The sequence below is a fragment of the Lathyrus oleraceus genome, chromosome 6 (genome assembly GCF_024323335.1).
Source record: "Lathyrus oleraceus cultivar Zhongwan6 chromosome 6, CAAS_Psat_ZW6_1.0, whole genome shotgun sequence".
Taxonomy (NCBI): Eukaryota; Viridiplantae; Streptophyta; class Magnoliopsida; order Fabales; family Fabaceae; genus Lathyrus; species Lathyrus oleraceus.
This window is the reverse complement of record NC_066584.1, coordinates 270,346,978-270,360,696: the sequence shown is the minus strand read 5'-3', so window position 1 is coordinate 270,360,696 and position 13,719 is coordinate 270,346,978. Positions and strand designations below refer to the sequence as shown.

The window sequence follows — 13,719 nt, the reverse complement described above, 5'->3', positions numbered from 1 at the left end:
ATATTTTATAATTAGGTTTTTTTAAAAATCTATATGAAAATTAATTAGTACATATTTTAAAAACAAATTGTTGGGCTTGAAGCACATCTCTTTAAACTTCGAGTTTATATTCAGTGTTGTAAGTATACGTTCAAAATAAATAAAACCCACACGATGTGGGACATGTTCTGCTAGCAAATATGTATATCTTCTCATCCTAATTGCTTGCAGTTCTCCCTCCTGAGAGCTTAGGGCCTCGTTGGTATCAAAAACAATTGATTTAGAAGATCTATGGAATGAATGTACTCATATAGCTAAATCATTAGGAATTAAAGTTGCAATTAATCAAAAATTACCATTCATAATCAGACTTGTCATTCTCTGAATTCAAGAATTCTTCAACCACTGACCTTCCAATTGTCGGTTAGAATTGTTGTGCTGTGCCTCCTACTTAAATAGCATTGGTTGAATTGGAGGATCAACATACTACAAAACAATCCTCTGTTGACATGATCTTTAAGAAATGTGCCGATGAAAAGAAAAACAAAATAGAATATTATTCATATTCTAATATTCAGTGTCATGTTCTACTTTATAAATGTTATTTTCATTGAAAGATCAAGAAAGCCCATATGACAAATACAGTTCGCTCCACTATCATATTCATATTTAAAACACAGTCTGAAACATAATACAGTTACACAAGAATATCCAGGAAATCATGTGATTTAATGCCGGTGTCTGAAAATGTCACTCATTTGCAGTACTTGTTGAACCACGCAGCAATGCTAAGGAAGCTTTCAAAGTCGGATTGTGGTCTGTACATAAGTTAAACCAAACTATTTTATCAATTACAACTCTATTTAAACATAATAGATTTCTATGTAAGATTTGTGTACCTTTCAATTCCATGAACATCGTTTGGAAACACGATGACTTTAACCGGTACTTCTTTCTCCTTTAAAGCCCGAGCATACTACATATTTGAACAATATGGTTTTCTCCATCACAAGGTTCTTAGTATAAAAGGTAATGCAGCTCTTAAATTGAGGATTAAAATCTTACTTGCAGTCCAGTTGAAATTGGGACGCGAAGATCTTGGGCACCTAATAGAAAAATTGTTGGTGTTTTTACCTGCAAACATCAAAATATAAATTTGTAATGCCAGGATTTAACAAGTATGAAATATTATAAATACTGTTTTATAATAACAGCAGGTTTCGGAATGCTGAACTCTTTAAATTTGAGACCAGTTGAATGTACAGACCTTTGAGATGTGTGCAATAGGAGACTTGCTATAAAATAGACTCAGATCCTCTGCTGAAGGTGCTTCAGTAATCCTATCCCTCCCATTGGTTCCATAGGTCTCGACAAAGCACCAATCAGGAATATCAGTTGTACCAACCATCAGAGCAAGGTTACAAACAGGATTTCTGGCGGCGGCTGCAGCAAACTTCTCCGGAGCCTATAGCAATCAGAAAGACATTATAAAATTCTAAACAATGCTAAAACAAAACTCATAATAAATTTGTGAGCCCAAACTTTGAGTACATAGTCACAAAAAGTTACAGGTTAAACTTGCAAAAATGACTAGATAAAAGAATTCTATTCGAAATGTATCAGATTTTAAAAGTCAGTATCTGCGGACCTGGCCAATCAAGTGGGTTGTGAGAAAGCCACCATGTGAACCACCAAGTACCGCAATCTTTGATGGACTGGCAAGTCCCAAGTCTATGACATGATCAATAGCATTGAGTACATCATTGACATCCTGCATATGACAAATTAAGATCAAGATCCATCTTCATAGAAAAATAAGGCCATACAATAATTTTTTAGCTTGCTTAGAAAGAGAGCTGCAGTAGATATATAACACATAAGCATGAAAATTTAGAAATCAGAAAGAAAAACAACTAAGTACCTGAGATCCAATTTTCCCCGGAAGAGATTGTAAGGCTTCCTCGCCAAATCCCAGTGAACCTCTGAGAAACATTGTCAAGTAAGAAACTTGTAGAAGCACTAGTCCTAGACAGTTGTTCAACTATGGTAGGACATCTAAAAGAGGCTTCATGCATTGTGGGATTCATACTGGCTATGGAAGTAAAGGCGTTGGCAATATCATTCTTTCCTAGAGAAATACATTTAGTATATGATGATATAACAAACTCGTTAAAATAAAATACTAGCTGTAGTCCCATTGCTAGAACTTTTATCTCTTAATTATTACAGATAGGGGCAATAAACTTGATGTATTGAACCGCAATATATCAATCTAATCAAATCATTTCTCGGATTGTCCTCTTTTACTACTGTTAAGAATCTCACATCGGACAATATAAGGACAATCCTCACCCTACTAATCGGTTTTGTAGGGTTGAGTTAGGCCCAACCACACATTCTGAGATGGTATCAGAGTCTGGTTTAAGATCCGGTGGGCCACCTGCTATCAGGTTTTCACTATCGGGCCACCCACCATTTATTTCCACGCTCCAGTTGTCGAGTACTAGGTGTGAGCAGGTGTATTAAGAGTCTCACATCGGACAATATAAGGCCTGAACATGTGCTTATAAGTGGGGACAATCCTCACCCTACTAACCGATTTTATAGGGTTGAGTTAGGCCCAACCACACATTCTGAGAACTATTCTGAGAACTACCACAGTGGTATAGTATTAAATATTTATAAACCATTTTATTGGGGAAATATGAAGCTTAAAAGGAGGTAAATGATCTAGTGCAAAGAAAAAATATATGTTGAATATATAGTACTTCATGTAAACAAAAAGCAGATTATTTCATGCCTTGAGAGCTGTGCTAAAAAGTACTAAATATCATGATATAACTTTCCATATCAAAATCATCATTGAAGCTGTATGGCTTTACAGCATAATGCCAAAGCCCAGAATCCCCGATAGATATTTCTAAAGCTGCCCCACACTATGGTTAGGATTTCTCAGAGACTTCAAATAATAAGATCAAAATAATAGAGATTGCTTTGGCGGGAAAATGGCTATAGAGATTTCTACTAGAGCCTCACCAACTTAAATGATAAGGAACTTTAGGCTCTTTTGGTATTCTGGACTATTCTTTTTGTCCATTAGTTTACAGGATTTGGATTCTTGGTCCTTCTGTGGTGTCGTCATGCAAATACGTTTTCCAACATCCAACTTTTTCAATGAGCAGAGATACCATCTATCTTGATAAATCCCAATGGAAATCCGAAAACCCCTCTAGTGTCCGGTTTTTTATTTGGTCTCAAGTGCATAAGAGCATACATAATAATTATTAATGATGTATTGCAAGTTTATAGGCAATATAAGGTTATTTCCTTTGATATGTAAGTTATATGTGGTGTGACCTAAGAATCACTACAAATCTCCAAGCATCTATCTATCTACACCAGTATCACTATGAGACTAGGAATCCATTTCTTGATCAAACACTAAGTAAATATGAACAGGAATATGATTCAACACATCAAACTAATTATGAATTTTAAATTCTCAGGCACTGAGGGGGACATTATTTACCTGTAGTTGACAATCAACAAGCTATATCCAATTGAAGCAAGAAAAGCCTGTGACTTTGAAAAGCTTGACAAAGCGACAGTGTGTGGTCCCCCATGAAGGACCACGATTAATGGATCACATGTGTCAGTTTTCTTAGTTTTTGATGACACAAATATAGCTTCATAGGGTTTACAAGAGCCTGAAATTGAAATTGGCATGAAATTGAAAATCAAATTTTCAGGAAAATTTTGAGTATAACTCAGCAACCAATATTATAATACCAGACATGATCAAGATTATCTAACTAACTTCAACAATAGTTCTATGTTTACTGTTTATTCTTGCAAGTGTACCCATACATAAGCATGCTATGTATATACAAAAAACGTAATCAGTTTTATACAAGTTTATCATTCTTCATTATACAAGCTTATATCTTTCATCTTCATGCAACAGAACATTTACTTGCTGAAGGGCAGTAAAAACTACACAACTGTAAACATCCAAGAAACATTAATTTGTGGAGATCTTCCTTGGGTGGTTAGTTGTTTCTGTTGCACAACAGCAACAGATACCAAGCCCCACAAAATGCCATCGGCTGTTTAATCTCACAATTGGTTGTGATCACTGATCAGTAAATAAAAGTTGCATTAAGATACACCTATGCATTTAATCTAGCCCAAAAACCCGAAGTAAGCCATATACCTTTAGTTGGGTTCTGAGAAGCATCCTTGACTGAGATCTTCATTACACTGAACGTAAGAGAGGATAACAAAGAACTTACCTGCAGAAAATTCAAATGAACTTTTAGAACACAGCATTGTTTTTATTTACAAAAATAATCCATACAAATAATGCCAAGGAAGATTAACCAAAACCTTTTCAGAGAATTTATATATGGGATTTGATACATCCGACCAACTCCATTCATTATTACCAGCTTCCTTCTCAACAAAGGTTCCATACTTGACCTGTGGAACATCTACTGGACTGCTAGAAACTGCATGTAGTTAGAACAATTTAGACTGAAGCAACGCACATATCAGACACATATACTACAGATCAAAGATAAAATGAGCATCTAATGTTACCGGCAAAAATATTGTTCCCATGCAACGTAAGGAGACTCCACGAGAAATTTGAGTCTGCGGGGGTGATTCGCTTTACTTGTCCACTGTATTTGATGAAAATATGCAGAGCTTGGTCAGGATGATTTGTTAACGGTTTACATAAACATAATAAAAACAATCCTACTGTTATCATTACCTTACCTCAACACATTGACAGACAGTAAAACTTGACTGCTGTGCCAGACAGAGGGAATAACCAAAGTATGGCCATCAGAAAGCCATGGATCACTAAGGATAGTTGAAAAGTAAAGCCCGGGAAAGCCATCATCCTCAGCACACAGCACAACTGGTATCTTAAAAAAAGTAGTACAAAAAATATCAAAATAACTTTAAGTTTGACAAAAAAAAATTAAGCACTCATCATGTGGCGAACAAACATAATGAAAATGACCATGCTCATTTTACAGCTTTTTAAAAAAATATATATCATAAATCTAGAGTTAAACTGGTTGTAGAAAAAGCTTACAACATCATGGACTTTTGCAGATTGATGGAATTTTATATCCTTGGGCCAATCAATTCTATGAAGTGAATTTGTAGCAGAATGGGCCCCAGAATCAACTGAACTTCTTGCAGATAAAAAGACGAGAAACTTTCCATCTGGGCTGGTAGAAAATGCATGTGTTAAAATCAAATTTGTAGAAATTATATTCCCACACCTATTACTAATTACTTGTTGAACCAGATCATGCGATGAAAATTGATAATAGCATTTAGGAAAGCTTGTGATGATTTCAGGGAATATTAATACCAACCAAATGTTATTTTTTATATTCTTCAAAGTATTTGCACAATAGTCATTAAACTCTTTTAAAAGAGATGGTCTCTAAAATATAAATGGTAAACCCTTCATCATTAGCCAACATCCCCACCATCTCGTCATAAGTCAATACATTACATGCATACCAAAAATATAACACTATAGCAAACTCTAAGTTGTTGCTCCAGCATATATGAAACAAGAGGTAAAAATTATCTGACTCTGATGCGCATTGAGAATGTGAGTATCAGCTTACCTGAACCGTGGAAGGAAAGCACTACTTATGGTTTGAGTTAGGTTAAGCGCCTGAGCACTTTCAGTTGAGCTGCATCATTACACCTTTATACTTCAGCTCAAATAACCAAACTTAATAAAACAGAATCACTTTTAAAAAGAAATTAAACTGAAGTAACTTACTGGATCTCATTTTCATTGGTTTTTGATTCATGTGGTGCTTTAACAACATATATTGAACAAGGCCTGTTATAGCAGTACTTAATACCAAGTTTTCTTGTCTCAAATGACCAGCCAACAAAAACCAAATACTGAGCAGAGCCTTCACTTGATGGAGCCCATACAACTTGTCCAACACTCAAAGATTTGTCGATTCCTTTGACGGCCTGTACCTCTCCACTGTAAAATCACTATTATAATTAGGACTTTCATAAATAAAATATTTACTACTGAATGAATATAAATTATAAACTATACAGAACCTAGCAATGTTTATGACAAAAAGTGCAGGCTGCCTCTTTCCCGCATATGTTTCTCCCCAATCCTCTTCCCAGTCTCCTTGACCTTTCCAGCTACTAGAATCCTTGTCATCAGAACCACTTTTCTTGTAGCCCAGATCATTGAATGTAGGCTTTGCCGGGGAAGGCTCTTCTGCGACATATGCTATAAGAGTTTCATCGAAGTTCCAAGAGATTCCCTCAAACCTACAATATCACAGAACAAGACACCGGCTATTGAATTTTAATGCATGCCGGCATGAACGTTTTAATACTATTACATCCTGCAGAGGTCGCAACTTACTTCAACAACTAAAATGAAAAACACTATAAGAAAAATATAAAAAAGTAACCGTATCCAAAAACATTAGCTGATTGACAGACAAAAAAGAAAAACAGCTGAAAATACGAAAAACCACACAATACTTGAGGTACAATAACTCAATGGGGCATGAGAACACTACCAAGTTCTTAAAATTATATATCATGAAGTGGCTATAGTAAATCAAACAAAATAAGAATAAAATTGAAATGAAAATGCAAGTCTTTGCAGTCACACGATCTGGAACGTTAAATCAAGAGAAAACGGCCTAAGTTTTGATTTCGGTAAATCAGGTCCAAAATACAAACTCAAAATATGAATCGTCCAATCTTAGCATATAACTATTCAGATCAAAGACTGCAGTGATTGAGTTAATGCAAGTAATCCAAACTCAAAATGTAGCACGCATCATTGAAAATATAATAAAATGCTAGTATGCATCTATTTATTGTAATATGCACATTTGAATTGATATAAAAGTTCAGAAAAAATAACAGATTTTAGAATAAATAAGTGCTATGCCATGGAAATGTGACACATGCATAACTATTATTCCAAAGTGTAAGTGCTTCCCTGCATGGTTATGAAATCGAGATTCAAATCTTGAATTAGAAGACCAATTTTCAGAATCATGAACTGAATCTTGTTATGAATAATCATAATATACATTACCAATAAAACCATAAGTTTATAGTTACCGACCTATTTGAGTTTATCTACTGTCATAAGCACTTGTGAGACTGTTCGGGAGAACTTATGACACATTCACAAACTATTTTCAATTGATATTCATAACATAAGCTCTCCAAGATGGCTTATGAAAAAAGCTTATAGCTTATACGAAAACAATTTATCTTTAGTTGACATTTTATCATAGAAATGGCTTATGCATAGACTTATGTTATAAGCTGCAAATAAATCATTCAAATCATAAATCAAATGACAAAAGAAAAGTAACCGGCATAAAAAGTTGACAAATAAGTGGCTGGCTACATTATGATGAATTTGGATTCATCATAATGAATCAAAACTCAATATCAAATGCATGTCCAAATAGATGCATACTGAAGATTCGTATCAATTGAGTTCTGCGAACAACAATGACAAGCAAAGTGGTGATGAGATGATAATTTACCATCCATCAGTGTACACAGAACCATGTTTGGATTGAGGTATATGAAACTCCTTTTCAAGATAAGAGTTGCTCCAAATTTCGAACCGAGAAGGACCATCACTCTCGGGATTTCGAACAATCAAAAGCTTTGAACCAGAAGGTGACGGAACCATAGCGGAAACTCCAGACACCTCGACCGGAAACGGAGCCCACTGTAAATTAACGGAACCGTCATTCCGTTTAGTAACCGTAGACGATAGAATTAACTTCCGTTTCTTGTTAGCCAGAAGATTCGGTTGACTAACAGAAAACATCATTCCCTGCGAAGAATCTTTAACCGCAAAAACCACAAAATCAACTTAGTTGAAAAATCGCAAACGCGATTATTGAAATTTGAAATTGGAGAGTGGATTTTGATTTACCTGTGTCTGATTTGAAAATCCATGCCTTATCGATGGAAGAGATAGCGGTGAATTGTTGAAGTAGGTTAGAGTGAAGTGCGTATTGTTGTTCTGTTTCTTCGTCTATTCCTAATGGAAATTCTTTGAGTTGAGAGCTTTTTGGATTATCCATTGCTGAAAATTTTCTGGTGAAGATTATTGAGATTAAGTTAATAAAAGAGTGTAATAATAGAGAAGAAGAAAATAAAATGAGATGAGTGAGGAGAAAGGTTACGTGAGGAGAGAAATGGGTGTTTTTGTTGATGAAGTGGAAGATGGTAAGTAATGAAAATAAGAAAATGGGTTTCGGGGAAAATGGGGTGACGATAGAGATAAAGCAGTTGGTGACACGGCTGACGCGATGCTACTACAACCCATTAGCAATGGCAGCAGCTATCTTGTATCACGTGGTTTATCATTTTCTTTTCTTTTTTTATTACATGAATCACATCATTTTTTTATTATTAAATCAATAATACCTGCAATAGTGAATTCAATTCAATTCAATATGAATCATGACATTGGCAACGGTAATCAAGATTGGACAACTCTATGGGTTACAACTTGTCACACAATTTGGTACTAGAGGAATCATAAAGAACATGTTAAATATTATGTTCTTCCAATTAATCTCAATAATGACATAAAGCAAAAGGCACACGATTATTTTTCTTTCTTCCCACTTTCTATTCACTTTCCTACCAAACAACTTAAAAATTATGTTACTTTTCATTCACTTTCATTTCCCTTACTTTCTTTCTTTCTTATTTCTCTAGGCACATGTTTTAAAATAATCAAAAAATTTGACTTGACTTACTTCTTCTCTATTATCTTTGTAATATAATAGCATGAGCATTTATAATCACATATCACAAATATTTTATGTTTGATTTTTAAGTTTAATCTAAGAAGAAAACTATATACAAATTAAGGAGTTGTCTCCTTTTTCTAATTTAATAAAAATTAGAATCAAATTATTCTCTTATTTGTATTTTTTTCAAATTGATGTGGTTAGTCAATGAAACTCAATTTATTAACAAAAAATGGATGATATTGTGTGAAGCAACCTTGGTAAGAATAGTTGTAATCTTAAAATATAATTGATTTGAGGAAGTGATATTCGTTGGTTATCGCCGGCATCACAGATTGAATAACAACCGATTTTGATATGTTTGATGTGTTCGTGTAAAATGGAATTTGCAAATTGAAGACAAAACTAGCAAGTAAACTAATCGTGTCAGAGTAATAAAAATAAAAATTGATTCCCATGGATTGAGCATTTTAACAAGCTTATTATTGTGTTTTTAAACATAAATTTTGGGAGATTTTTATATGATTTTGTGAAAGCAATTTGCGCAAATAAAAATTATAATATATACAAGTTTTAGAAAGCGATCATGCTTTGTTTCGAGTCCACTTATTGTTATAGTTGGTAATTGCGTTTATTCTCCTGAAGTGATTTCCTAGAATTATGATAAATTAACTTGATTGTTATACTTAATTAATTGGTGGATAACTCACCCCTTTTCATGATAACTCTTTAATTCCTTAAGTAAAAATATGAAATAATGCTCGTTAATTTCTTGATCACAAACTTATAGTTCCATATCCCTAGTTGATTACTAAGTTTGAAAAATTATCTATTTCAGGTTCACGATGTTAAGGTCAGTAATCTTTATGATCCTTGGTTTGAGAAATTATTGCGACTGATCGTTATACTAGATACTACGAGTGATATTTATACCATATTCGAATGATATTTGCACCATCAGAGGGTGTATTTATTGGTCGATCATCTACCGTGCAAGTAGTAATCATACAATATAGAATTGGGTTGTTTTATTCTGGAGGTGACACTTTAGCTTGATTGTTTTGCATAATTTTGGATAGTGCCGCGAGACGTCTTAAAGAGTGTGAACTGTTTTGCGACTCATCCCAGAAACTTCTTTTGTGTCTATTTTCAAAATCCAAAAACAACAATTTTAAGATGCTTCAAAAACTGCCATACTACCGAAGAAGTTATTGGTAACACTATGGCCGCTGTCTCTGACAAACCATTCAAGTTTGAGGTTTTTCTCTTCAAACGTTGGCAGACTAAAATGAAAATTTCCTAACCTTAAAGAAGGTTGCCAACATTTTGGCCTTTTGGATTAAACGAACAAACTAATGATAATAAATTTGGGGATTCAAATAGAACACTTAATAGTGTTCAAGTTGAATTTGTTGCATAGATTACAACAAATGATTTACAGCTTAGGAAAGAAATTACTATATGGAAAGAGAATTATAATCTTTACAAAATCGTATTTCGAATAGACTCGCAGATGATCTGTATGATTAGTACAATAAATGTGATACTATAAAACATGATTAGGAGACTCTGAAAAAGAAGTATGACGTAGAAGTTATAGAAAAGAAGTATGTTGTTAGCCGCCACCTCATGTATCAAATGGTAAAGATGAAAGGTCTGTGGAGACTCAATGTTACGAACTTTAAAATATTGATTTTGAGAACATCATTGAAGGTATATGTTTAGATGAAAAATTTTTAAAAAAAATTTATTATTGACAAATTGCCCCTAGTTTAAAAGTTTTTAAAATTATGCTTTGCTACAAAATAAAAGAATTTTAAATTGAGAGTCTGATTATTCATCTTCGAATTGAAGAAGAATCTTAGAAACATGATCAAAGAGAAAAAAATCATGATTGTTTCAAACAATAAAAAGAAATTTGGTGTAGTTCTAAAGTCATTTGGAAAATAATTAAAGAATCAGAACCACAATGTTGTGAACTGAATTAATAATGAGAACCCTTCAAGAGCCCTAATTACACCAATTAATAAGCAACAACCACCACCACAAAGAAATGACACTAGCGTTTTCCCTTTCTTCAATTGTAGAAAACCAAGTCATATGATTAAGAAATGTAAGATCGAGTTTAAACCTTGTGTTGCCCTTAATGTGTAACACCCCGATTAAAATAAGAGAATTATTTGATTGAGTTAATAGTATTTTATTAATTTAATTAAATAAAGTTGAATTATTGGATTATTATTATTATTATTATAGATATTATTATTTTAATAATGATTAAACAAATAATATAATTGGAATATGAAGAGTGGAAGGGTAAAAGTGGAATTGGGTAAAAGAGGCCAAAGGAGATAACTGAAGGGTTTGAATTTCACGTATTTTGCCTCAGAGTCAGAAAAGGGAGAAGCGCTGAAGAGAAAGAGAAGGAAGAGGAAAAGGCCAAAGATTGCTCAGAGCTTCCTTCAATCCAAAGAGGTAAGGGGTCTGAACCTTATTAAACAATAATATGCTGAAAATGATGGAATATTGTATGAACGAAATTGGGATTTTAACCGAAGGAAATTCGTAGGAATTAGATGCAATAGTGTTAGAAATTGTGAGATAAAATAGGGTATGATTCGTGTTAGGTGATATGAGTGATTTTGTGTGAAATTGGGACTGTGAACGGTTGAATTGGACAGGTTCGTAGCAGAGAAAACCCATAGCAGATCTGGAAAACTGGATTCTGGTCATACGCGTATGGCACTAGGCAATACGCGTATGGGAGGGCTTAGGAAAGGGAGTTTTGGCGCTGGTACGCGCCATACGCGTGTGATACGCGTATCCCTGGATGTGGTACGCGTATGGGGTATGTCATACGCGTATGAGTGGAAGAGATGAGGTTTTGAACGTGAAATTGGTCTCTGTTGGTACGCGTATGGGTATGTGATACGCGTAACATACGCGTATGAGATGGGCATTACGCGTATGGATTTGGGCAATACGCGTATGGGTATAGGTCATACGCGTATGGGCAGACTTGTGGTTTTCCTGGGCTGTTGTTGTGCAGTTGTCAGTTGTTTCGGCTGAGCAAGGTGACTTAGCTGATGCATGACATACGAGGGATCGATTCCCGTTGTTTTGAGTAGTATAGATATTAGTAGAGTGTGCTAATACTGTGTTTGATTATGTGGCATGATGTGATATGCTCCTGTGATAAAAATGTATTAATGATGATGATGACATGACTATATGATGCTGTTGTTGCTATGTTGATTATGATGCATGTTTGATGTGCATGCATTCATGAAAGGCCGATGCCTAGTGATGAACGGACTGAGTTCCAATGATGTTGTTGACTCCGGGCTTGTTGAGAGGCTTAGTTCCTTGCGGGGAACTCGGATTCTATGGTGATGAATCTGGGAGTGGTGATCCTGTGTTGGTCACAAAATGGGTATACCGAGTCGTGTTGAGTCATACATGGGTGTGTGCATTGCATTTGATATGTTGTTATGTTGATGTTCATGAGTATATTGATCTTGATGATTATGATGAACTGTGTTGGCGTATGCGCGATACAATTATATTTATAATTCTGTCGTGATTGCTTATAATTCTGTCGTTATATTATTATTTAATAATGTGATTCTCACCCCTTCTGCATGTGTTTATGTTCATCTATGATGAGCAATGTGCAGATAAAGAGAAGTAGCTATTGTTGAGGTTGGAAGAATAAGTGTAGAGTTATTCTACAGAGTCGAGTCAAATGCTCTGGTCATGTGACACCGGGGTTATGGGATTCGATAGATAATTGATTACTATTTAAGTTGTTTATGATGACTAAGATGAACGATAATATTTGTGCTGTTGTCCGCTGCGAAATCTTAATAAAATGAATAGTATGTTTTATGTTGTGATATGATAAGTATTATGTTATTAAGAAATGTAAACTCTTCTACATGTTGTACTCTGATAATCTATTTAAATATGTCGTTTGGAAAATAATTAAAGAATCAGAACCACAATGTTGTGAACTGAATTAATAATGAGAACCCTTCAAGAGCCCTAATTACACCAATTAATAAGCAACAACCACCACCACAAAGAAATGACACTAGCGTTTTCCCTTTCTTCAATTGTAGAAAACCAAGTCATATGATTAAGAAATGTAAGATCGAGTTTAAACCTTGTGTTGCCCTTAATGCATAGGTTAACCTAATTAATGAGCAATTTATTGCTTTAATCACTAAAATCAACATGATTGGTGAATCTAATGGTTGATGGTTATACATTGGCTCCTCTCTTCGTGTCTATTATGATCGTGCAATGCTCAAAACATACACGAACATGAAAGTGTTGTTGGGAGTTGCCCACGCCATTAATGTTGTCGGTATTGGAGAAGTGGAGCAGAGTCCACCTCTAAGAAAGACTTTAATCTTGAAGGATGTCATGCATACTTTAGAGATTATAAAGAGTCTGGTTTCTGGTTTCCTTCTAAATAAGACATGGTTTAGTCATTCTATTGGGGTATATTTATACCCCATCACTGAGAATGATATTTTTGTGAATGAAATTAAAAATCAATTTAGTAAGAAAATTAAGAGATTTCGTAATGATGGATGAACTGAGTATGATTTCGATTTACTTAATGAAATTGTTAAACAACATGGAAATGCACATGAAACGACTGAACCATACTCTTCTTAAATGAATTGTAAAGCAGAAAGAATGAATAGAACTCTTACTGAACTTGTTGTTGCAATTATGTTAAATTCTAGTTCTGCTCTTCATTTGTGTGGGTTGTTCACTATTTGCTATGTCCTGAATAGAGATCCCAAGTTTAAAAATTAGATATCTCCTTATTAGATATTAAATAAAAGACAACCAAACTCTTCTTACTTTAGAATTGGGGTTGCCTGGCTTATGTCAGAATTCTAGGTCCGAA

General features: G+C 34.3%; 1 protein-coding gene across 1 annotated transcript; it reads right to left on the bottom strand.

The window, feature by feature from the left end:
- Positions 1-511: 511 nt before the first annotated feature.
- On the bottom strand, positions 512-8,405 carry LOC127097767 (acylamino-acid-releasing enzyme). Its single transcript, XM_051036254.1, has 18 exons — positions 8,220-8,405; positions 7,967-8,130; positions 7,566-7,875; positions 6,094-6,315; positions 5,795-6,010; positions 5,634-5,702; positions 5,084-5,222; positions 4,759-4,910; positions 4,579-4,661; positions 4,366-4,487; positions 4,193-4,271; positions 3,509-3,686; positions 1,901-1,961; positions 1,628-1,750; positions 1,247-1,444; positions 1,045-1,113; positions 879-955; positions 512-797 (listed from the first exon to the last, which is right to left on the bottom strand). The coding sequence occupies exons 1-18, from the start codon at positions 8,360-8,362 to the stop codon at positions 734-736; spliced, it is 2,469 nt and encodes an 822-aa protein (XP_050892211.1). The 5' UTR covers positions 8,363-8,405; the 3' UTR covers positions 512-733.
- Between the last annotated feature and the right edge of the window lie 5,314 nt (positions 8,406-13,719).

Coding starts and splice junctions, on each gene's coding strand:
- LOC127097767 (XM_051036254.1), bottom strand. CDS start 8,362: ATGGGTTGTAGTAGCATCGCGTCAGCCGTGTCACCAACTGCTTTATCT. Junction 6,011..6,093: donor TTTGTCATAAACATTGCTAG/GTTCTGTATAGT, acceptor GTGATTTTACAG/TGGAGAGGTACAGGCCGTCA. Junction 5,223..5,633: donor GCTTTCCTTCCACGGTTCAG/GTAAGCTGATAC, acceptor ATTTTCTACCAG/CCCAGATGGAAAGTTTCTCG.